Genomic DNA, 24,880 nt, shown 5'->3' with positions numbered 1-24,880 from the left:
TCACTTGGCATTACCCAAATTGATAACAGATAATGAAGTACTCAAAGCCAAGCAGAGGCCAGAAGGAGAATCAGCTCTCCAAAATCACACTCTAGCAAAGATCCCCTATCACCACTTCAATCTCTCTAACATTGCAGTGCATGGCTAATAGGATATGACTGTGGGACTGGTTATGTATGAGGGTACAGACAGCACAGCAGTGTGAGGCGTGGAGATCATTATCCTCAGTCACCTGCTCTGTGCTCCATTTCCTTCGAAGCCTCTGTCTTTCACATGGTGATAGTTCAGAGGGGTAGATGGAGCAGGGGTGATCTCTGTGACTCACAAAGACAGGCCGGCCGGAAACCAGGGTGGAACCCAACACACACAGAACTTGATCACAAATCACAGGTGATTACAACAGCTACAGAGGTGAATAATTTAATCAAATACAAATTAAAAGCCATTGTTTATGATTACAACATGATTATAATAATAGAAGTGGAAAGATATTGTTTATTTATCACAACAATGCAGCTTCTAGAAATCCACATTTTTGCCCCAGAAAGAACATGATCTGTGGCCTAGGTGCGAGACAACATATTACATACATTTCAACATCAAAATGCAGCTTGTTTTAATTTACCAATATAATTCAATGGAGGTCCTTTCTTTAGTGATCTGAGCAGATAACTATGAGGCGGTTAGGAGTGTGGCTCTGTTAGGGCTTCTCAGGCTTGTCCCCTTTTGATGACATCATCTGAACAGGTACCTGATGGGAGGGACCGTCTCACAGTCCTCATCCTCGGCGAAGGAAGGGAACATCTCCAACATGTGCAGGTGTTGGGGGACCTCTATCTTGGTCACCAGGCTGACCACACCAGACACACTGCCAAGACAGACCACAACACACACATCGACAACAGCCTTTTGGTGACTTTTAGAAGTCATGACGTCTCTAAAACAGTTATTAAACAATACTCCTTAGTCGTACATCTTACTTCAAAAGAGAATTGATAATTATATCCCTGGTAGAAAATCGGGGACATTAGTATTTTTTGGTGTGTATTTTATTAAGGATGCCCATTAACTGTTGCAGAAGCAGCAGCTACTCTTCCTGGGGTCCACATCCTTTGTTACATTACAGCGATTCAGAAAAAGCAGAAATGATATAATAAACTGAGACTACATACTGACTATGTCCTATAGCTAAATGGCCTTCAGACCAAACCAAGGTTCTTCATGTCATCTGGATCTTTAATACTGCTCAATACAGCCCACTAGGCATGTAAACACAGGACGCTGAATAGGGGCCAGGGGAGGGCCCCACAGCCCAGGATGTGGCTCCTGGAGGGGACATTTGTCAAATGAGGCCTACTGTCCACACTGACGCCCCCCCCTACCCCATCTTCCCCTTATCTACCCTTAGCTTCCTCAGGCCAGGCACTGGGCTGACACTGGGCTCTCCAGGGACTGAGGTGTTATCATAAAGCCCAGGGAGACATACGCTGCGTATCAGGGGGAACAGCGGGAAAGGGGAGGAGGAGGCTCAGAGAGAGAGAGGGGGCGAGTGTCAGGAAGAACAAGGCATAGACATGGGGAAGCGGGGAGAGACAAGAAACTGTCTGTCGTTTTACAAAGCTAAGCAGGATCTCTTGGATCTGATTAAAGGGCCTGTTTCACTGCACATGTTCAGGGAACCGAAACACTGCTCTGTTTGTGAATACAGGGGTGGAGTAAGGACCTGAGTATACATATGTGTGCACATGACTGAGCGAGTGAGAGAGAGAGCGTCATAAGTAGAGTGAGTTATTGCAAGCCGTTGGGTGTGAGGAGTTGCTTTGCGTATTACTATGTGCATACCTTAACAACATACAGTAGGTACTGCCATGGCAAGACAACAGGGCATGGCTCACTCTCACCCCCTTTCCTCACAGAGCACAGGAAGCCTACATACTAGGAAGAGCCATATCTCAGTCAGCAGTCACTAGTGATGCATGTGCCAGTGTGGAGATGAGTCCCTCCTTTTCTGAGGAAACAGCAGACAGCCAATGCCTGCTAAACAAACATCAGGGCTGCTGCATGTGTGTTTATGCCTGGCCTGGACATAACCCTGTTGCCAAGCTCTTCCCACACATGTTACTCCACCAGAAGACATACTAAGGTATGGTGATAATGTCTCGACTGGGTCAAAAGCTTTGTTTCAGGACATACCTCTTCACCAGCCTCTCCGTGTGATTGGAGCCAACATCGTACAAGACAGCATTCCCATAAAACAGGCCGGTGACCTCCAAGTTGTATGTTTGCTGCAAATTAAACAGTAATACCACATTACATTTAGTATCATGGAAGTACATGCACAGTGTTCATTTTAAAAAGTTTGATTTCCTTAAGTTCCTAATCAGTTTATATAGGTCAACATTAAACAAGATCCAATGAAAAGAGTCTTTATAGAGTCCTATGGTCCAGTGGGCTACAGCAGTCCGAGGATGAGCCGTAACCTAAATGGAACCCTGCAGCTCAGGAAGTGTTGCAGGGTCTCCAAAAAGAAACCAGCAGAGCTCAGAGTCAGGATGTCAAAGGTTAGGGGAAACTGAAGCAACTTTGTTTTTGACAAATGTTATTTTCTGACTCAAAATAAACAGTGGGAGGAATCAACAAGCCAATCCTTTGTTTAGGACAGCTACATGTGGACTACACAGCTTGTGGTCATTGTGATGAGACAGTACAACTGACCTGTTTGTGTGGTTGTCTCACCTAGCTATCTTAAAGGTTAACTGTCCCCTTACAAGTAACTTCTCTGGTTTTAAAAACGGGCCATCAATAAGAGTCAGAAACATACATTCTAGTGAAACTGTGGGTCCAAATGTACTACAAAGTGTAAATAGGAACATTTTGGTCATAAAGTCAGTCAAGTCCAAAACTGAGTTTTGTGAGTTCGTCATGACTAATTGGTATGGATTAAGAGCATGTCCACTTGCCCAGTGTTCACTAAAACGAGAGAAGCAGCTGTGTTGATTGTGCTCTATAAGCTGCACGCGCTCTATCCAATCACAGCTCCCAGAACCTCCAGACAGTGAGACAGACCTGCCCATTACGCAGCGCCTCAGACTTGTTTACATAAGACAACATGTCGCTAATGTTAGGTTGAAATAACCCCTGGGCCTAAGCCCTTTATGGAGTGGCCACTTGCTGATGTGTTTGATAGTGTCAATCACTCGAGTCTGCCACTTTTCTGGGCAAAATGAGAATTGAGACGATTACAGCGCACTTCTAGCCCAACTGCATCTTGTCAATATTACAAAATTATTTTGCAAGCATCTTGTCTCCCTGTGACCTGTTTTGTAACATGATTCCCTATGAAACACTGCTAGATAGACACACACTGGTAATAGCGAGAATGTTGTAAAAAAGGAAAACGCCACCCAAACACTGACCTAGCCTCTCCCCAGTGACCTGATATGCTGATTGTGGGCTGCTCAATATGTCTGCTAGCTACTACTTGCTAGCTTCACTAACAAACCGAGTTGGAACTTAGCTAGCAAGTGATTTTGGGCACTGATAAACAGCGCGTAGCTTGTGCTTTATTTACGATAGTTTGACAGCAGATAAGGAAGTTGTAGACATGTTATTGTTCTTGGGAATCAGTCCTGCGCGCGTGGCCAGACTCAATAGACTGTATGCAGTGCACTGACTCGTTTTCATGCACAACTTGAGAAATAATACACCAAACAACTAGCTAGATGTAAAATTGCGTGACTAAGGCAAAATGTATTTATCTAAGATTAATTTGGACTATTTTAAGTAAGTGACTATTTTGAGAAAAAGCTATGTTGCTGCCACGGTGCCTCAGGAGGGACAAACAGAACTTGCCAGGGTACGATATGCGAACATGACACACCCACATCAAGCCACATCCCCAAGACAACTCTCGTTTGGCTTCAGTCATGGCCGCTAGCATTTCTTAATGAGCAATCTTCAAAATGAGGCCAAATCAGGTAGTGCAGTCTCCCTTTAAGACAAATGCACTAAGTGTAAGTTACTCTGGATAAGAGTGTCTGCTAAATTACTCAAATAAAAATGATACCTCTAGATAACCCCCTGCTCTAACTACTATGTGGATTCTAGTTTGTTTGGAAAGGACAAGTGACATTTTAGAAACACTCTGGAATTGATCAGACGCTGACAGTCAGGGAGAAAACAGTCAGAGGTATATGCAGACAGGATCAGAATGCCTACAGCCACACAGGCAGGCAGGAACAAACACACACGCACACTCAACCCTTTAGACTCAATCACCTTTAAAGGTATTGATTAAATCTGTAGAGAGAAAGACTGGTAGTGCCCATCACTCATCGACAGCCAGATGAGCCCCCCATCATAACCTCTCCACTGCCCCCTCTTCACTTCAGTCCCATTGTGTTTGAAGAGATGAGGGTGACTAGGTTCGAGTAAGCTGTCCCAGAGAAAAACCCTGCACGTTAGACTTTTCAATGGTACTACAGACACATGAACAATGTTTACTGAACCAAACATATAAACACAACATGTAAAGTGTTGGTCCCATGTTTCATGAGCTGAAATAAAAGATCCCAGAAATGTTCCATATACACAAAAAAAAGTATTTATCTCAAATGTTGTTCACAAGTTTGTTTACATCCCTGTTAGTGAGCATTTCTCCTTTGCCAAGATAATCCATCCACCTGACAGGTGTGAAATATCAAGAAGCTGATTAAACAGCATGATCATTACACAGGTAATGGGGACAATAAAAGGCCCTCGAAAATGTGCAGTTTTGAGGCAGCGTAGAATTGGCATGCTGACTGGAGGAATGTCCACCAGAGCTGTTGCCAGAGAATTGAATGTTCATTTCTCTACCATAAATCTCCTCTAATGTCGTTTCAGAGAATTTGCGGCCTCACAACCGCAGACCACGCGTAACCATGGCAGCCCATGACCTCCACCTCCAGCTTCTTCACCTGCGGGATGGACTGAGACAAGCCGCCTTGACAGCTGATGAAACTGTGGGTTTGCACAACCGAAAACGATCAGAAACCTTCTGAGGGAAGCTCATCTGCGTGTTTGTTGTCCTCAGCAGTCTTGACCTGACCGCAGTTCGGCCTCGTAACCAATTTCAGTGGGTAAATGCTCTCGTTCGATGGCCACTAGCACGCTAGAGAATTGTGCTCTTCGCGGATGAATCTTGGTTTCAACTATACCAGGGAGACGACAGACAGCGTCATGTGGCGTCGTGTGGGCGAGTAGTTTGCTAATGTCAATGTTGTGAACAGAGTGCCCCATTATGGCGATGGGGTTATGGTATGGGCAGGCATAAGATATGGACAACGAACACAATCACATTTTATTGATGGCAATTTGAATGCACAGAGAAACTGTGACGAGATCCTGAGGCCCATTGTTGTGCCATTCATCCGCCGCCATCGCCATTGCCACCATCACATGATAATGCACGGCCCCATGTCGCAACGATCTGTACACAATTCCATGGCCTGCATACTCACCAGGCATGTCACCCATTGAGAATGTTTGGGAGCCTTTGGATCGACGTGTACGACAGCATGTTCTAGTTCCCGCAAATATCCAACAACTTCACACAGCCATTGAAGAGGAGTGGGACAACATTCCACAATCAACAGCCTGATCAACTACATGCGAATGAGATGTGTCACGCTGCATGAGGCAAATGGTCTTCACACCAGATACGGACTGGTTCTCTGATCCACGCCCTTACCTTTTTTATTAAGGTATCTGTGACCAACAGATGAATATCTGTATTCCCAGTCATGTGAAATCCATAGATATGGGCCTAATGCATTCATTTGAATTGACTGATTTCCTTATATGAACTGTAACTCAGTAACATCTTTGAAATTGTTGCATGTTGCAGAAGCCTGACCATTACATATGTTTGTGCTCTGAGTGTGTACAGCATCTGTCAATGTTTGTTTGAAAATGCATGCATACAATGCGTAGCTCTGTGTAATATGTATAACAGTGCGTGCATGCATGCTAAAACACGTTTCTATAATTGAGATATACAGTGCCAAAGATTGTCTTGGCTGAGTAATAAAAGGGAGGCTGAGATACCTTGATGTGTAGCAGCAACTCTCCCAAGGTCATTTCCTGTCCACGGTCACATCTGCCATAAACCAGGAAGTCATCCCACAGGGAGTACTCCTTTCCTGCAACCTGCCGATAGACAAAACACACACAATCAGAACACCTGTCACATCACACACACACTAATCGGTCAGGAGAGAGGGAGCATGGTTTAATATCTTCCCAAAACAATAACAACTGGTTAATGTGCAATGTCGGACTAAGCTCAGCAGTGAGATCAGAATTCAACTAGTTACTCAACAACATTTTCAACAAAACAAGGCAATGTGAAATGAAAAATCTAATTCAAACATTCCTCACTACACTGGAGGAACCCTATTTTTACCTCAACTAGTTAAGACAGAATAGGGCCCCATGTCTATGTCTTCACTAGGAGAGCAGTTAGACCAGGGCTCTCCAAACCTGTTTCTGGAGAGCAAGCTACCCTCCTGTAGTTATAACTAGCCTGATCCAGTTACTGTAATTATTAGAATCAGGTGCGCTAGCTTAGGGTTAGAGCGAAAACCTACAGGATGGTTGCTCTCCAGGAACAGGGTTGGAGAGCCCTTCCCTAGACACATAGATAGACCTGACTAGAGTCCAAACACAGACACCTCTGGAGTCACAGGGTGCCTGAATATTATTTCTCGCATGGGGAGAATAAACCAGAGTTTTTTTTTTTACACCTATATTTAACTAGACAAGTCAGTCAAGAACACATTCTTATTTTCAATGACGGCCTAGGCACGGTGGGTTAACTGCCTTGTTCAGGGGCAGAACGACAGAGTTTTACCTTGTCAGCTCAGGGATTCAATCTTGCAACCTTACGGTTAACTAGACCAACGCTCTAACCACCTGCCTCACGAGGAGCCCGCCGGTTACGCGAATGCAGTAAGAAGCCAAGGTAAGTTGCTAGCTAGCTTTAAACTTATCTTATAAAAAACAATTAATCAATCAATCATAATCACTAGTTAACTACACATGGTTGATGATATTACTAGTTTATCTAGCGTGTCCTGCGTTGCATATAATCGATGCAGTGCGCATTCGCGAAAAAGGACTGTCGTAGCTCCAACGTGTACCTAACCATAAACATCAATGCCTTTCTTAAAATCAATACACAGAAGTATATATTTTTAAACCTGCATATTTAGCTAAAAGAAATCCAGGTTAGCAGGCAATATTAACCAGGTGAAATTGTGTCATTTCTCTTGCGTTCATTGCACGCAGAGTCAGGGTATATGCAACAGTTTGGGCCGCTTGGCTCATTGCGAACTAATTTGCCAGAATTTTACCTAATTATGACATAACATTGAAGGTTGTGCAATGTAACAGGAATATTTAGACTGATGGATGCCACCCGTTAGATAAAATACGGAACGGTTCCGTATTTCACTGAAAGAATAAATGTTTTGTTTTCGAGATGATAGTTTCCGGATTCGACCATATTAATGACCTAAGGCTCGTATTTCTGTGTGTTATTATGTTATAATTAAGTCTATGATTTGATAGAGCAGTCTGACTGAGCAATGGTGGGCACCAGCAGGCTCGTAAGCATTCATTCAAACAGCACTTTAGTGCATTTTGCCAGCAGCTCTGCTGTTTATGAATTCAAGCCTATCAACTCCCGAGATTAGGCTGGTGTAACCGATGTGAAATGGCTAGCTAGTTAGCGGGGTGCGCGCTAATAGCGTTTCAAACGTCACTCACTCTGAGACTTGGAGTAGTTGTTCCCCTTGCTCTGCATGGGAAACGCTGCTTCGAGGGTGGCTGTTGTCGATGTGTTCCTGGTTCGAGCCCAGGTAGGAGCGAGGAGAGGGACGGAAGCTATACTGTTACACTAGCAATACTTAAGTGCCTATAAGAACATCCAATAGTCAAAGGTATATGAAATACAAATGGTATAGAGAGAAATAGTTCTATAATTCCTATAATAACTACAACCTAAAACTTCTTACCTGGGAATATTGAAGACTCATGTTAAAAGGAACCACCAGCTTTCATATGTTCTCATGTTCTGAGCAAGGAACTTAAACATTAGCTTTCTTACATGGCACATATTGCACTTTTACTTTCTTCTCCAACACTTTGTTTTTGCATTATTTAAACCAAATTGAACATGTTTCATTCTTTATTGGAGGCTAAATTGATTTTATTGATGTATTATATTAAGTTAAAATAAGTGTTAATTCAGTATTGTTGTAATTGTCATTATTACAAATACATTATAAAAATCGGCCGATTAATCGGTATCAGCTTTTTTTTGTCCTCCAATAATCGGTATTGGCGTTGAAAAATCATAATCGGTCGACCTCTACTGTGAATATGAATCTGTGAAATAACAGCATAGGAACTTTCCAGAAGCCTGGCCAGACAGCAGATCAAATAGCAGTAACAGTGAGGGCCTTCAGTCAAGAATTTTAGGGGCCAATTTATCTTCAGTGTTTTCATGAATCAATGTGTAACATATATTTATGTATATACAGCGCATTCGGGAAGTATTCAGACCCCTTGACTTTTTACACATTTTGTTACAGCCTTATTCTAAAATGGATTAAATTATCTACACACAATACCACATAAAAAATTGAAATATTACATTTAATTAAGTATTCAGACCCTTTACTCAGTACTTTGTTGAAGCACTTTTGGCAGCGTTTACAGTCTCAAGTCTTCTTGGGTATGACGCTACAAGCTGGCACACCTGTATTTGGGGAGTTTCTCCAATTCTTCTCTGCAGACCCTCTCAAGCTCTGTCAGGTTGGATGGGGAGTGTCCAGGTTGCTGGAGGGTTTTCATCAAGGATCTCTGTACTTCGCTCTGTTCATCTTACCCTCGACCCTGACTAGTCCCCCAGTCCCTGCCGCTGAAAAACATCCCCACAGCATGATGCTGCCACCACCATGCTTCACCGTAGGGATGGTGGAAAGTTTCCTCCAGACGTGACGCTTGGCATTCAGGCCAAAGAGTTAAATATTGGCTTCACCAGACCAGAGAATCTTGTTTCTCATAGTCTGAGTTCTTTAGGTCGATTTTGGCAAACTCCAAACGAGCTGTCATGTGCCTTTTACTGAGGAGTGGCTTCCGTCTGGCCACTCTACCATAAAGGCCTGATTGGTGAAGTGCTGCAGAGATGGTTAGTCTTCTGGAAGGTTCTCTCATCTCCACAGAGGAACTCTGGAGCTCTGTCAGAATCACCATTGGGTTTCTTGGTCACCTCCCTGACCAAGGCCCTTCTCCCCGATTGCTGTTTGGCCAGGAGGCCAGCTCTAGAAAGAGTCTCGGTGGTTCCAAACTTCTTCCATTTAAGAATGATGGAGGCCAATGTGTTCTTGGGGACCTTCAATGCTGTAGACATTTTTTGGTACCCTTCCCCAGATCTGTGCCTCAACACAATCCTGTCTCAGGGCTCTACCGACAATTCCTTCGACCTTATGGCTTGGTTTTTGCTCTATATAGACAGGGGTTTGCCTTTCCAAATCATGTCCAATCAATTGAATTTACCACAGGTGGACTCCAATCAAGTTGTAGAAACATCTCAAGGATTATCAATGGAAATAGGATGCACCTGAGCTCAATTTTGAGTCTCATAGCAAATGGTCTGAATGTCTGCCCGTTCATAAAAATACTGTTTCTAAGTCAGGTTGTTGGAATGGAATAGTTTATTCAGACCAGGGGATACAGGCAGGGTGGAAAATACAGATGTACTTCATCCTGTCCACAAGCTCAGCTTCCACTCCCCAAACCCTTCTTTTAGATATCGCATATTCAAGAGGAAACACAAAAGTGTTGAAACACAACAGAAGACTTAATGTAAGTCAAAGTGTCATTATAAATGTTAGGCTACAGGAGTGATTATTGAGTTGTGTACCAAACACAGATCATGTCATCAATACATCCAGAATGTAACACTAACGTCAACGAGCGCTATGTACTCTCATGTGACGTTTACACCAACAGAAGGAGTGGCTGTCTGACACAAAGCCTGTTTAATAGGAGTAAGGAGAAATTACCAAAACAGAGAGCTTCTGTCAGTATCCTACTGAGCTATATGACGCTAAGCTCTTGGTGTGACTCCACCATCATCCTTAAGGTGTGCTGGCTAGGTGACCTCTGGTTTTATACCCTGATTACACCAGGCACTACATCTAGCAATCAAACCCCAAGAGACAATCCATTTTCAATGTTTGGGAGGATACACAAGGACACATCCAGCGACTTCGGCGACTACGATCTCAGAAGCCAGAGTTCAGAAAGTCCCAAGTTTATGCAAATGAGCAGCGACACGAGTGTATAATTACCAATCGAAGAAGGGAGTCTTGGTAGCTAGCTTTGACTCTATGCTAGACGACGTGATGTTATGCATGCTGTTTGGAAGATACACATACAAAGCGAGAACTTGAAGATTATTTTCTACTTTGTAGGTTTTGGTATAACTGGGCCGTAAGTGGACAAGGAATGGTGATCCCAGAGAGGATCATACCGCAATGGCCTCTAACGCAAACCACTGTTTATCTCTATAGGATCAATCCCAGTAGTCCAAACATAGACCAAGAATGCTTCATCTTCGTGATCCAGTTAAAGCTCAGCTAACATAAACATTCCTGCTCCTCTGGCCACCGGACTGACATTACACTCCAGTGGCCTCACATGACCCATCTGTTTACCATCGACATCATAATCCTCTCTCCGGCTCCATCTGCACGACCGAGGGAAAGTGTCACATCACCTGACCACGGCTCTGCCAGGGTTCCTCACTCCCAGGAGAATGTGTCACAATATGTCACTTTTTGGGCCTAACCAATGCAGGATCTGTCTGGGGGTTTTGTGACAGATGAAAACTTGGCCTGAGACACCAATAACAAAACTAGAACAGAACCTGTGTCCAATTATCTGTGCTTCAGCAGCCAAGAGGAACGGTCAGAGAGTATCAGTCTACTGTCTCCTCCCACTGCCTGCCTGGTGGGGATAGAGTTCTGCTACACTCACAGCCTGCTACTCATATGGTCTTATTGGGTGTGTAGCTATAACCAGCAATGATCAAACAATGGGAGACAAAGGCATCATGGAATCTAACACATCACCACATACTAAGTGAAGATTAAATGAATATGTCAAATGATGTTGCTGCAGAGAGGACATGTTCCACTGCTGTACATCAGGCAGTGGGTGACAGTGTTTGGTAGTAGCAGTGGTTTTGGGAGGATGGCAATGTTTGCCATAGATAGGAGAGTTACATTATGCACTTTGGCATTGCCAGTTTTGGAACAGAGAGGTTGTCTTTGCCAAGAAAGAGGGATTGTTTGAACTCTATAAAAACACAGATGTGAGACTTTGTCGTCTTTGTGAAGAACTGCCTTGTTGAGGCTTTCAATAGAGATGGATCAGAGCAATGTTTGTAATTAAGGCCTTTGTGTGTAGATTGTTCAGAATATAAACTAGGCTATTTTTACTCTGCCTCCCTCTCTGACAGGCCTTTCCAGGAACTCCACAAGGAGCCTTCGGCCAATCGGCCGCCCAATCAGACTGTATGTGGCCACATGTGACGTCATCCCCTCACCGCCTCAGAGGGTATAAACATAAGCAAGCACGGTGGAAGTTAGAACCAAAACCGGCTGCTGCTGGAAACAATTACAAGGCTTATAGACTCCTCTCTTAGACCCCCCCCCCCCACCCCATCCAATGTTTCTTTGTGTTTGAATTCCTATAATAGAATACACAATCATCCCCACAGAACTATAAACTAAAAGAAAGGAGCCCAAAATGGTGGACAACAGCCTCTGCTTTGATGGCTCCAATAATGTCACACATCTGAGGGAAGCCTGACGGCTTTCTGGTGATGCATAATGACAGGCTTTGTTGGTAATTAAATTCTAACTTTCTTGAATCCTAATGGGTTAAAACTCTCTCTTGGCTAATCAGACATCTTAGTGAACGTCTAGGCCCACAGGGTCTTAAAGCTAGCGGAGACATCAATGGTTAGGTAAACCCCAAAACTGTCAGAGTATTGTGCTCAGATGGGACACTGCTTGGCTGCCACCCAAAGAGCAGCAATCCATATAAGGTCTTATGTCAGCACTATATACCAACGAGGGTGGATCTACAGAATAAACAGAGGACCGATGGTGGACAAGAGTGTGCTGTTCATGTCAAACACTGGCCCTCTGGAGTTTGTCCTGAGGTCTACTCTGAGACAGTCAGTGCAAAGCTGTTTAGAACCCGATCTAGCTGGTGAGTAGAGATGTATGAGGAGACAGACAGACAGACAGACAGACAGACAGACAGACAGACAGACAGACAGACAGACAGACACGTACATCATATGGCCCATGTGGAGTACAGTCTCTGTTATGGACACGTGCATGTTTTCATGTAGCACTCTCCCTTCATCGAGCACAGCTAACATTCTCATCTGCTATCCACATATCAGAGCCTGCATTATTGCTGGGGCTCTCTAACACAGAATACCTGAGTATCAGAGTATGTATATCATAGGATTATTCACATACATACATACACATCAAAACTCCAGAGAAAGAAACATTACTACATTATATATGCTTTCAAAATGTTGGCCCCAAAGTGCATTTCTCCCTTCATAAAGTACTACTGTACTCTCTCTAACCATCTATGAGTGAGAGGGACGCCACCAACTGATATTGTAAGATAGATAACCATGATCAGAAGTGCGTCCCTCTCCCAGACAGAGATGTTCCTCTCAGATTGAGGTAGCTCCCCTTCTCTGTCAGGATGTCCACATGAACACCCAGCCACTGTGCTGTTAGGTGTCTCCTCTCCATTCTGGCAGGAAGCTGGGTGAGACATCCACTGAGGCTCCATAGCTACTTCCTGAAGAAAAGGAAACCAGGCTGTGGTGGCTTTCAGGATAAAAACTGACAGAAACTGACGTGTCTTTGTGAGACGCAGAGTATGTGAACGGATGATCTCTGCATTTGTGTTTCCCACCGTGAAGCATGGAGGAGGAGGTGTGATTGTGTGGGGGTGCTTTGCTGGTGACACTGGCAGTGATGTATTCATAATTCAAGGCACACTTAACCAGCATGGCTACCACAGCATTCTGCAGCGATACGCCATTCCATCTGGTTTGCGCTTAGTGGGACTATCATTTATTTTTCAACAGGATGACCCAACACACCTCCAGGCTGTGTAAGGGCTATTTGACCAAGAAGGAGAGTGATGGAGTGCTGCATCAGATGACCTGGCCTCCACAATCACCCGACCTCAACCCAATTGAGATGGTTTGGGATGAGTTGGACCGCAGAGTGAAGGAAAGCATATGTGGGAACTCCTTCAAGACTGTTGGAAAAGCATTCCAGGTGAAGCTGGTTGAGAGAATGCCAAGAGTGTGCAAAGCTGTCATCAAGGCAAAGGGTGGCTACTTTGAAGAATGTCAAATATAAAATATATTTTGATTTGTTTTGGTTGCTACATGATTCCATATGTGTTATTTCATAGTTTTGATGTTGTCACTATTATTCTACAATGTAGAAAATAGTTTAAAAAAAGAAAAATCCTTGAATGAGTTGGTGTGTCCAAACTTTTGACTGGTACTGTATATAGTCCACAACCCTTTACAAGACAGACAGGTAGACAGACAGGTAGACAGACAAACACACACACACCTCACTCTGCATCCAGGCGAAGCCAGACATAAAACAGGAGGAAATAGAACAGCCATTCATTAACAGACGGGACACATGGTCTAATGAACAGCAACACACACTTAGTATGACAGATAACAGAGTTCAGTGATAGACGAGATCCAGAAATAGCAACAACCCCTGACAGCAGATATACTGTACATGTTATCTAAACACATAGCTACACAGGACGTTCAGGGAGCAGGGGTTCGCAGGGAAGCCAGGGGGAGTTCTGCCATTGAGTTCTGCCATTGAACCACAGCACCGGAGAGATAAAGCAACCAGAACGGACCTGACTCTAAGTCCCTGTCGAAGAGGACAATCGTGTGTTGGTCATTTTGAAAATGCCACACGCTAGCTGTGGTACTGGGGCTGTAATCATGATGTAAGGCAGCAATCTGCCCTTTCACACAATGGCCCATTTTCCCAGGCAGGAACTGGTTCAAGGAGATAATCTTGATATGTCCTCCTTCCTGCAGGGTGCTGCATCGTAAGAAATGGCAATTCCACACTGTAGACACAGCAACAGAGCCTGGCTAAAATTCTAATTAGAAACCAAACCATGAAAAAAAATGTATTGTATGCTCTGCATGAATGTATTCAACGTGTGCTTTAGAGGAGACTGACGGGGTACAATCAGTGTTCTTTTAGATCATACCGTTATGACAGTAATCCATCCTGTTTTCACCCTCATCTCTTTCTTTCTGTAGTCTTTCTCTTTCCTTTCATAGTCTCAAATTAGAGAGAGACAGCTTTCACATTTTCAAATATCCTCCTCACACCCGGCCAGAATGTGACACAGGTAACTCCAGGAAATACCTAACTCTGGGCAGCTCTCTCTTTCGAATGACAACAGCAGTGAAACCAGATAAATAAGTGAACAATCAATTTCCTCTTGTCCCCGTTGAGTGCATCATGGCAGTATTACAAACCCTCCACTGACGTCCTCTCTACGTCACACTGAAACCACACAGGGCATGCCTGACTGTGATGCAACCCATGTGTCTAAATATCAATAACTGCCAGCTGGGTCACCACAGTGTCACAGGTTTTTACTACATGCTACCTCAGAAAGTGGTGTAGTAGCTTGCCAAATGTGATGATAATGCAAAGATGCACTTGTTTGTTTTAGATTTAATTGGTGGTTATCTTGTACATCTACAGCCTGGGATGATATTGATCATGATTCCAACAGGAGTACTGCAAGGAGGCAGATGGCAGCCTAAAAGCCTCAACGTCCAAAACTTCTCCACCCTCTCTACCCTCTTAAGGCGTCCGCATACATCGGCTAGGCGAAGCGACCATCTGTTCTCGCATACTCCTAAAGTATGAGAAGAGAAGAGAAAAAATTTGGCAAAATGTGCATGAAAACGAATCGTCTCTCGTTGAATGACAACAAACACTTAATGTTCCCATTCCTACTAGGAGTAGTACTGTTGACCAATCACCGACGAGGCGGAGAACACTTAAACCCTCACTCAAGAAAGATACCAAATTAGGTCAAATGGTTAAATATTATAAAGCAAGCAGACCTAGACTACGATCCAATAAATATGGCCACTTTACACAAATTCTAATTCTGTGAATTAGCATTCATAGAATTAGAATGAGTGTCAAGTGGAAGAAGAAACACACGCCATAGTTGACAGTGTATGTCAGAGCAGAAACTATACCATGAAGTCCAAGAGAAGACTCAAAGCTGTAATCGCCGGCAAAGGTGCTTCTACAAAGTATTGACTCAGAGGTGTGAATACTTAAGAAAGTTAAATATTTCTGTATTTCATTTTCAATACATTAGCAAAAATGTCTAAAAAGAAGTTTTCACTTTGTCATTATACGATATTGTGTGTAGGGGGGAAAAACGATTTAATCCATTTTGAATTCAGGCTGTAACAAAAAAATGTGGAATAAGTCAAGGGGTATAAATACTTTCTGAAGGCACTGGGTTTGTTGCTGTCTGTCGAACGTTGCATATTGTATTTGCCCTGGCTCTATTGATCCACTCCTATTGCAACAGGAAGTCACATCTATATTGTCATGCAATACTTAATAGAATGATGTAAAAACAGTAACACCCCGGTGTTGTTATGGATAACTAGGGCCTCATTAGCCCTCATCTGATGTTCAATACGTGTAAATAGTACATGCTGCAGGCATATTTGGCCCTAGAGACCCACAGTCAGTGTGACATTTGACCAATCAATGCATGGGACTGTATTGATTCTAGAGCAGCTAGCAAGCTAGGAAGATCAGTAGAATGGACTATAAATGAGATGACTGTTGCAGAACATAAGATCAGTAGAATGGACAATAAATGAGATGACCGTGCCAGAACATAAGAACTGTCCTAGAGGAACTGCTGAACCTCAGGACTGCTCAGGGCCTCTCTACCGTAGGCCCCATGTCTCTGGCTTTAGCCCCAAACTCCCACAGACCGCAGTGGGAAACATGTAAGCATTAGCAGTAGCATTAGGAAAAGGCTCAAAAGATACACACAAATTACACACAACCTCAATTAGGAGGAAATGACTAACCAAGTCTAAGAGCAGTGTGTTGGGATAAATACCCAGGAGCCCTTGTGGTGGGGAAAGGAAGCGGTGAATATGTGTTAATAGCCTGTGTCCGGCTACAATGAGCCACTTTAGAGGGCTACAGTGAAACAGCCGTGGAACCACAAATCAGGGTGTGGAGCTCGAGGCGTCAGCAGAGCCGAGGGGCCATAGAAAACAGAGAAAGAGAAAAGAGAGCAAAACAGAGTGAAGTTAGATGGAATTGGCAGACAGGACAACGGGAGACACACATGCATGCTTACTCTGCATACATGTCAATTCAACCACAGACAAACACAGCCCAGACAGGAAATGAGTTATCCACTAGGGCCTGGTGTGACACAGCAACAGGATGTGTGTTCCTGCCAAACCCACCCCTGACCTGCGAGGTGGTGCCCGCCTGACCTTCTCGCTTGACCTGTTCTCAGGCTGCCATGGTTCAGTGAGGACTGCGTTGGGGGGGTCACTCCTGATCCAAACCATCCCTCCCACCACACGTCGACCCCATTCAGCCGAGCCACTAGTGATTAAACATAAGGTTCCATGTGTTATTCTGCTTGCTTAGAATATACTGGTGTTCTCTCTGGTGATTTGATATGATCGGAGGTTCTTGTTGCAGATTTTGTAGCTTACATTACAAAAAACACACATGTTATGAAACTCTGGGTGTAGAAATCATGCAAAATAAACATTTCTTTGTCCTATCATATTGCATAACAACATGAAATTAGATTTTTTCTTGGTCATTGGATCCCTAACAAACAACACCTTGGCCTATTCAAACTGCAGGACTTCACCTTGGCCTATACGCACTGCAGGACTTCACCTTGGCCTATTCACACTGCAGGACTTCACCTTGGCCTATACGCACTGCAGGACTTCACCTTGGCCTATTCACACTGCAGGACTTCACCTTGGCCTATACGCACTGCAGGACTTCACCTAGGCCTATACGCACTGCAGGACTTCACCTTGGCCTATTCACACTGCAGGACTTCACCTTGGCCTATTCACACTGCAGGACTTCACCTTGGCCTATTCACACTGCAGGACTTCACCTTGGCCGATACGCACTGCAGGACTTCACCTTGGCCTATTCACACTGCAGGACTTCACCTTGGCCTATACGCACTGCAGGACTTCACCTAGGCCTATTCACACTGCAGGACTTCACCTTGGCCTATTCACACTGCAGGACTTCACCTTGGCCTATTCACACTGCAGGACTTCACCTTGGCCTATTCACACTGCAGGACTTCACCTTGGCCTATACGCACTGCAGGACTTCACCTTGGCCTATACGCACTGCAGGACTTCACCTTGGCCTATTCACACTGCAGGACTTCACCTTGGCCTATTCACACTGCAGGACTTCACCTTGGCCTATTCACACTGCAGGACTTCACCTAGGCCTATTCACACTGCAGGACTTCACCTAGGCCTATACGCACTGCAGGACTTCACCTTGGCCTATTCACACTGCAGGACTTCACCTTGGCCTATTCACACTGCAGGACTTCACCTAGGCCTATACGCACTGCAGGACTTCACCTTGGCCTATTCACACTGCAGGACTTCACCTAGGCCTATTCACACTGCAGGACTTCACCTTGGCCTATTCACACTGCAGAACTTCACCTTGGCCTATTCACACTGCAGGACTTCACCTTGGCCTATTCACACTGCAGGACTTCACCTTGGCCTATACGCACTGCAGGACTTCACCTAGGCCTATACACACTGCAGGACTTCACCTTGGCCTATACACACTGCAGGACTTCACCTTGGCCTCACGTTGACTTCCCCTTCCATCTCAATTAGTTCCTACTTTCTACTTTATGAAGCTGTTGTTGACTGATTTGTTGACGGCCACCGAATGCCACTTTGTGACCCATACCTGAGATACTTCCCCTGTCAGTTAGACAACTACTCAACATTGTCCACTACTAGACCTATACAGACGGTGGACGAGGATGGTGTGTAGGACGTCAAATCTAGTCACCCTCGCAGGGACACATACCATCTTGCACTGATAGCAAAATTAACTCACACCTATGCAAACACAAGAGTAATCACTACTGTATCACATGTCACTGTGTCCATTTCAGTTTCAGAGAAGGAAAGTACACAGTGGTATGTGTTATCATAAAACCAATATTAACATCTAACCAAATCTTCTGCTAACTGTCTTAGCGCAAATAATAACTTTTATGAGGTAAGGTTAACAGTGGTTTAGCGAAACTTTGGTAATAGCCACTGTGTAAACCAGTCTCTAATTTGAGGCCCAGAGGTCACAGTTGATTTATTTAATCATAGAAGTCACTGTAGGGAATAGGTATTCCTTTTTGACTGTGATTGGGAACCGTTCCCAAAGTCTGTCTCAACAGTCACATTAGAGTCTTCTGAGCCAGTAGGCATCTGGACAGCAGTCCTCCAGGTTTATCTGACTGGTCCTCAGCTCTCCTCTGAGCCAGTAGGCATCTGGACAGCAGTCCTCCAGGTTTATCTGACTGGTCCTCAGCTCTCCTCTGAGCCAGTAGGCATCTGGACAGCAGTCCTCCAGGTTTATCTGACTGGTCCTCAGCTCTCCTCTGAGCCAGGAGGCATCTGGACAGCAGTCCTCCAGGTTTATCTGACTGGTCCTCAGCTCTCCTCTGAGCCAGTAGGAATCTGGACAGCAGTCCTCCAGGTTTATCTGACTGGTCCTCAGCTCTCCTCTGAGCCAGTAGGCATCTGGACAGCAGTCCTCCAGGTTTATCTGACTGGTCCTCAGCTCTCCTCTGAGCCAGGAGGCATCTGGACAGCAGTCCTCCAGGTTTATCTGACTGGTCCTCAGCTCTCCTCTGAGCCAGGAGGCATCTGGACAGCAGTCCTCCAGGTTTATCTGACTGGTCCTCAGCTCTCCTCTGAGCCAGTAGGCATCTGGACAGCAGTCCTCCAGGTTTATCTGACTGGTCCTCAGCTCTCCTCTGAGCCAGGAGGCATCTGGACAGCAGTCCTCCAGGTTTATCTGACTGGTCCTCAGCTCTCCTCTGAGCCAGTAGGCATCTGGACAGCAGTCCTCCAGGTTTATCTGACTGGTCCTCAGCTCTCCTCTGAGCCAGTAGGCATCTGGACAGCAGTCCTCCAGGTTTATCTGACTGGTCCTCAGCTCTCCTCTGAGCCAGGAGGCATCTGGACAGCAGTCCTCCAGGTTTATCTGACTGGTCCTCAGCTCTCCTCTGAGCCAGGAGGCATCTGGACAGCAGTCCTCCAGGTTTATCTGACTGGTCCTCAGCTCTCCTCTGAGCCAGTAGGCATCTGGACAGCAGTCCTCCAGGTTTATCTGACTGGTCCTCAGCTCTCCTCTGAGCCAGGAGGCATCTGGACAGCAGTCCTCCAGGTTTATCTGACTGGTCCTCAGCTCTCCTCTGAGCCAGTAGGAATCTGGACAGCAGTCCTCCAGGTTTATCTGACTGGTCCTCAGCTCTCCTCTGAGCCAGTAGGCATCTGGACAGCAGTCCTCCAGGTTTATCTGACTGGTCCTCAGCTCTCCTCTGAGCCAGGAGGCATCTGGACAGCAGTCCTCCAGGTTTATCTGACTGGTCCTCAGCTCTCCTCTGAGCCAGGAGGCATCTGGACAGCAGTCCTCCAGGTTTATCTGACTGGTCCTCAGCTCTCCTCTGAGCCAGTAGGCATCTGGACAGCAGTCCTCCAGGTTTATCTGACTGGTCCTCAGCTCTCCTCTGAGCCAGGAGGCATCTGGACAGCAGTCCTCCAGGTTTATCTGACTGGTCCTCAGCTCTCCTCTGAGCCAGGAGGCATCTGGACAGCAGTCCTCCAGGTTTATCTGACTGGTCCTCAGCTCTCCTCTGAGCCAGTAGGCATCTGGACAGCAGTCCTCCAGGTTTATCTGACTGGTCCTCAGCTCTCCTCTGAGCCAGGAGGCATCTGGACAGCAGTCATCCAGGTTTATCTGACTGGTCCTCAGCTCTCCTCTGAGCCAGTAGGAATCTGGACAGCAGTCCTCCAGGTTTATCTGACTGGTCCTCAGCTCTCCTCTGAGCCAGTAGGCATCTGGACAGCAGTCCTCCAGGTTTATCTGACTGGTCCTCAGCTCTCCTCTGAGCCAGGAGGCATCTGGACAGCAGTCCTCCAGGTTTATCTGACTGGTCCTCAGCTCTCCTCTGAGCCAGGAGGCATCTGGACAGCAGTCCTCCAGGTTTATCTGACTGGTCCTCAGCTCTCCTCTGAGCCAGTAGGCATCTGGACAGCAGTCCTCCAGGTTTATTTGACTGGTCCTCAGCTCTCCTCTGAGCCAGGAGGCATCTGGACAGCAGTCCTCCAGGTTTATCTGACTGGTCCTCAGCTCTCCTCTGAGCCAGTAGGCATCTGGACAGCAGTCCTCCAGGTTTATCTGACTGGTCCTCAGCTCTCCTCTGAGCCAGTAGGCATCTGGACAGCAGTCCTCCAGGTTTATCTGACTGGTCCTCAGCTCTCCTCTGAGCCAGGAGGCATCTGGACAGCAGTCCTCCAGGTTTATCTGACTGGTCCTCAGCTCTCCTCTGAGCCAGGAGGCATCTGGACAGCAGTCCTCCAGGTTTATCTGACTGGTCCTCAGCTCTCCTCTGAGCCAGTAGGCATCTGGACAGCAGTCCTCCAGGTTTATCTGACTGGTCCTCAGCTCTCCTCTTCTGACTAGCAGCAGCACATGCGGCTCCAACAAGTAGGCTGCTCATTATGGCCTAGCTGTTACAATCTCTGTTTATCTGGGATTAACCGACACACACACCCACACACACATACACATACAGTATACACACGCACGCACGCACGCATGCACAAACACACAGGCACGCACAACCACCAAAAAACATCTGCTTATCAACCAGTCAAGAATTGAAGTTGACCTCTGAATCAACCAAAGTCAACCATCTAACATCTCTGAAGGGACCTGAAAATAGCTGAGCAGCGAAGCTCCCCATCCAACCTGACAGAGCTTGAGAGGATCTGTAGAGAAGAATGGGAAAAACTCCACAAATACAGGTGTGCCAGCTTGTAGCGTCATACCCAAGAAGACTCGAGGCTGTAATCACTGCAAAAGGTGCATCAACAAATTACTGAGTCTGAATATTTATGTAAATGTGATATTTCAGATTTTTTTAATTTTATACATTTGCAAAAAAATCTAAAAACCTGTTTTTATGGGGTATTGTGTGTAGATTGATGAGGGAAAAAAACAATTTAATCAATTTTAGAATAAGGCTGTAACATAACAACATTTGGAAAAAGTCAAGGGGTATGAATACTTTGCAAATGCATTGTCCATTTCTACCTACACTCCAGTATCCCTGCACATTGTAAATATGGTACTGGAACTGACTGACCCTCTATATATTATGCTTACTTACTTTCTCGTGTTCTTCTTATTTTTATTTATTGTGTGTTTTTGTTCTACCTTATGTTATTTTTAGTGTTACATTGTTATTGATTACTGCATTGTTAAGTTTGGAACTTGCAAGAAAGCCATTTCACTGTACTAGTGCATGTGACATCAAAACTTGAAACATCAAAACCAACCACTGCATTCCACAGTATGAACCTCAGACAGGGCCTTCAGAAAGTATTCACACCTCTTGACTTATTCCACATTTTGTTGTGTTACAGCCTGAATTTAAAATGGATTAAATTTGGATTTTTTTTGTCACTGGCCTACACACAATACCCCATAAGGTAAAAGTAGAATTATGTTTTTACATTTTTTCACAAATTAATAAAAAATGAAAACCTAAAATGTCTTGAGTCAATAAGTATTCAACCCCTTTGTTATGGCAAGCCTGGCAATAATATTGTTTAACATGATTTTTGAATGACTACCTCATCTCTGTACCCCACACATTCAATTGTCTGTAAGGTCCCTCAGTCGAGCAGTGAATTTGTAAAACAGATTCACCACGAAGACCAGGGAGGTTTTCCAATGGCTCCCAAAGAAGGGTAGACCGGTAAAAATAATAAAAACATTGAATATCCCTTTGAGCATGGTGAACTTATTAATCACACTTTGGATGGTGTATCAATACAAAACAGTCACCTCAAAGATACAGATGTCCTTCCTAACTCTGCTGCCGGAGAGGAAGGAAACTGCTCAGGGATTTCACCATGAGGCCAATGGTGACTTTAAAACAGTTACAGAGTTTAATTGTGATAAGATAAAATTGAGGGATCAACAACATTGTACTTACTCCACAATACTAACCTAAATGACCGAGTGAAAAGAAGGAAGCCTGTACAGAAAAAAATATATTCCAAAACATGCATCCTGTTTGCAACGAGGCACTAAAGTAATACCGCAAAAAATGTGGCAAAGCAATTCATATTTTGTCCTGAATACAAAGTGTTATGTTTGGGGGCAAATCCAATACAACACATTACTGAGTACGACTATCCATATTTTCAAGCATAATGGTGGCTGCATCATGTTATGGGTATGCTTGTATTTGTTAAGAACTGGGGAGCTTTTCAAGATAAAAACTAAACGGAATGGAGCTAAGCACAAGCAAAATCCTAGAGGAAAACCTGGTACAGTCTGCTTTCCACCAGACACTGGGAGATGAATTCACCATTCATCTGGATAATAACTTAAAACACAAGGCCAAATCTACACTGGAGTTGCTTACCTAGAAGACAGTGAATGTTCCTGAGTGGCCAAGTTACAGTTTTGACTTAAAATCTGCTTGATAATCTATGCAAGACCTGAAATTGGTAGTCTAGGAATGATTAACAATCAATTTGACAAAGCTTTTAAGAATTTAGAAACAAATGATGAGCAAATGTTGCACAATCCAGGTGTGGAAAGCTCTAAGAGACTTACCCAGAAAGACTCACAGCTGTAATCGCTGTCAAATGTGATTCTAATATGTATTGCTTCAGTGGGTTGAATACTTATCTAATCATGTAACTCAGCAGCTACTGTAAGGAGAACATGCAATTGCTAGACTGTCTGTTTGTGTAATGCCTATGTTTGCAATACTGACAACCAAGTTTGTATGAACATGTCGATAATGTATTTTGTATGTAAATAGCTGCATGTTCCCTACTCCCCTCCTGATAAAATAACATGACATCGGGCTTATGCTTACTGATGCATGGAATGCAATAGTTACAACAGTTTTGTGTACAACATTAAGTTTGTAGGCTACACCAGTGACCAGACAAAGGCGATCAAAGCGGGTGAGCGGCAGCGGAGCACTCAGTACAGCCCCCTCAGTACAGCCCCCTGCTACGTAGGCAGCGGAGCACTCAGTACAGCCGCTACGTAGGCAGCGGAGCACTCAGTACAGCCGCTACGTAGGCAGCGGAGCACTCAGTACAGCCCCCTCAGTACAGCCCCCTGCTACGTAGGCAGCGGAGCACTCAGTACAGCCCCCTCAGTACAGCCCCCTGCTACGTAGGCAGCGGAGCACTCAGTACAGCCCCCTCAGTACAGCCCCCTGCTACGTAGGCAGCGGAGCACTCAGTACAGCCCCCTCAGTACAGCCCCCTGCTACGTAGGCAGCGGAGCACTCAGTACAGCCCCCTCAGTACAGCCCCCTGCTACGTAGGCAGCGGAGCACTCAGTACAGCCCCCTCAGTACAGCCCCCTGCTACGTAGGCAGGGAAGCACTCAGTACAGCCCCCTCAGTACAGCCCCCTGCTACGTAGGCAGCGGAGCACTCAGTACAGCCGCTACATAGACAGCGGAGCACTCAGTACAGCCGCTACGTAGACAGCGGAGCACTCAGTACAGCCCCCTCAGTACAGCCCCCTGCTACGTAGACAGCGGAGCACTCAGTACAGCCGCTACGTAGGCAGCGGAGCACTCAGTACAGCCCCCTGCTACGTAGACAGCGGAGCACTCAGTACAGCCGCTACGTAGACAGCGGAGCACTCAGTACAGCCGCTACGTAGACAGCGGAGCACTCAGTACAGCCCCCTGCTACGTAGACAGCGGAGCACTCAGTACAGCCGCTACGTAGACAGCGGAGCACTCAGTACAGCCGCTACGTAGACAGCGGAGCACTCAGTACAGCCGCTACGTAGACAGCGGAGCACTCAGTACAGCCGCTACGTAGACAGCGGAGCACTCAGTACAGCCGCTACGTAGACAGCGGAGCACTCAGTACAGCCCCCTCAGTACAGCCCCCTGCTACGTAGGCAGCGGAGCACTCAGTACAGCCCCCTGCTACGTAGGCAGCGGAGCACTCAGTACAGCCCCCTGCTACGTAGGCAGCGGAGCACTCAGTACAGCCCCCTGCTACGTAGGCAGCGGAGCACTCAGTACAGCCCCCTCAGTACAGCCCCCTGCTACGTAGGCAGCGGAGCACTCAGTACAGCCGCTACGTAGACAGCGGAGCACTCAGTACAGCCGCTACGTAGACAGCGGAGCACTCAGTACAGCCGCTACGTAGACAGCGGAGCACTCAGTACAGCCGCTACGTAGACAGCGGAGCACTCAGTACAGCCCCCTCAGTACAGCCCCCTGCTACGTAGGCAGCGGAGCACTCAGTACAGCCCCCTGCTACGTAGACAGCGGAGCACTCAGTACAGCCCCCT

The 24,880-nt window shown here is 45.6% G+C and overlaps 1 protein-coding gene across 3 annotated transcripts in view; it reads right to left on the bottom strand.

Moving 5' to 3' along the window:
* Nucleotides 1-404: 404 nt before the first annotated feature.
* The window catches only part of uba7 (ubiquitin-like modifier activating enzyme 7), a 157,125-nt gene continuing 132,649 nt past the window's right edge, over nucleotides 405-24,880 (bottom strand). For all 3 annotated transcript variants that reach the window (XM_055917893.1, XM_055917892.1, XM_055917891.1), the window contains exons 22-24: nucleotides 6,088-6,189; nucleotides 2,194-2,285; nucleotides 405-868 (exon numbers count right to left, since the gene is read on the bottom strand). In XM_055917893.1, coding sequence (XP_055773868.1) covers nucleotides 736-868; nucleotides 2,194-2,285; nucleotides 6,088-6,189 — 327 coding nt within the window. In that variant the 3' untranslated portion in view covers nucleotides 405-735. The remainder of the gene's footprint in view (nucleotides 869-2,193; nucleotides 2,286-6,087; nucleotides 6,190-24,880) is intronic.

This window comes from Salvelinus fontinalis, chromosome 3, assembly GCF_029448725.1.
Source record: "Salvelinus fontinalis isolate EN_2023a chromosome 3, ASM2944872v1, whole genome shotgun sequence".
Classification (NCBI taxonomy): domain Eukaryota; kingdom Metazoa; phylum Chordata; class Actinopteri; order Salmoniformes; family Salmonidae; genus Salvelinus; species Salvelinus fontinalis.
This window is presented reverse-complemented; position numbering and strand designations above follow the sequence as displayed.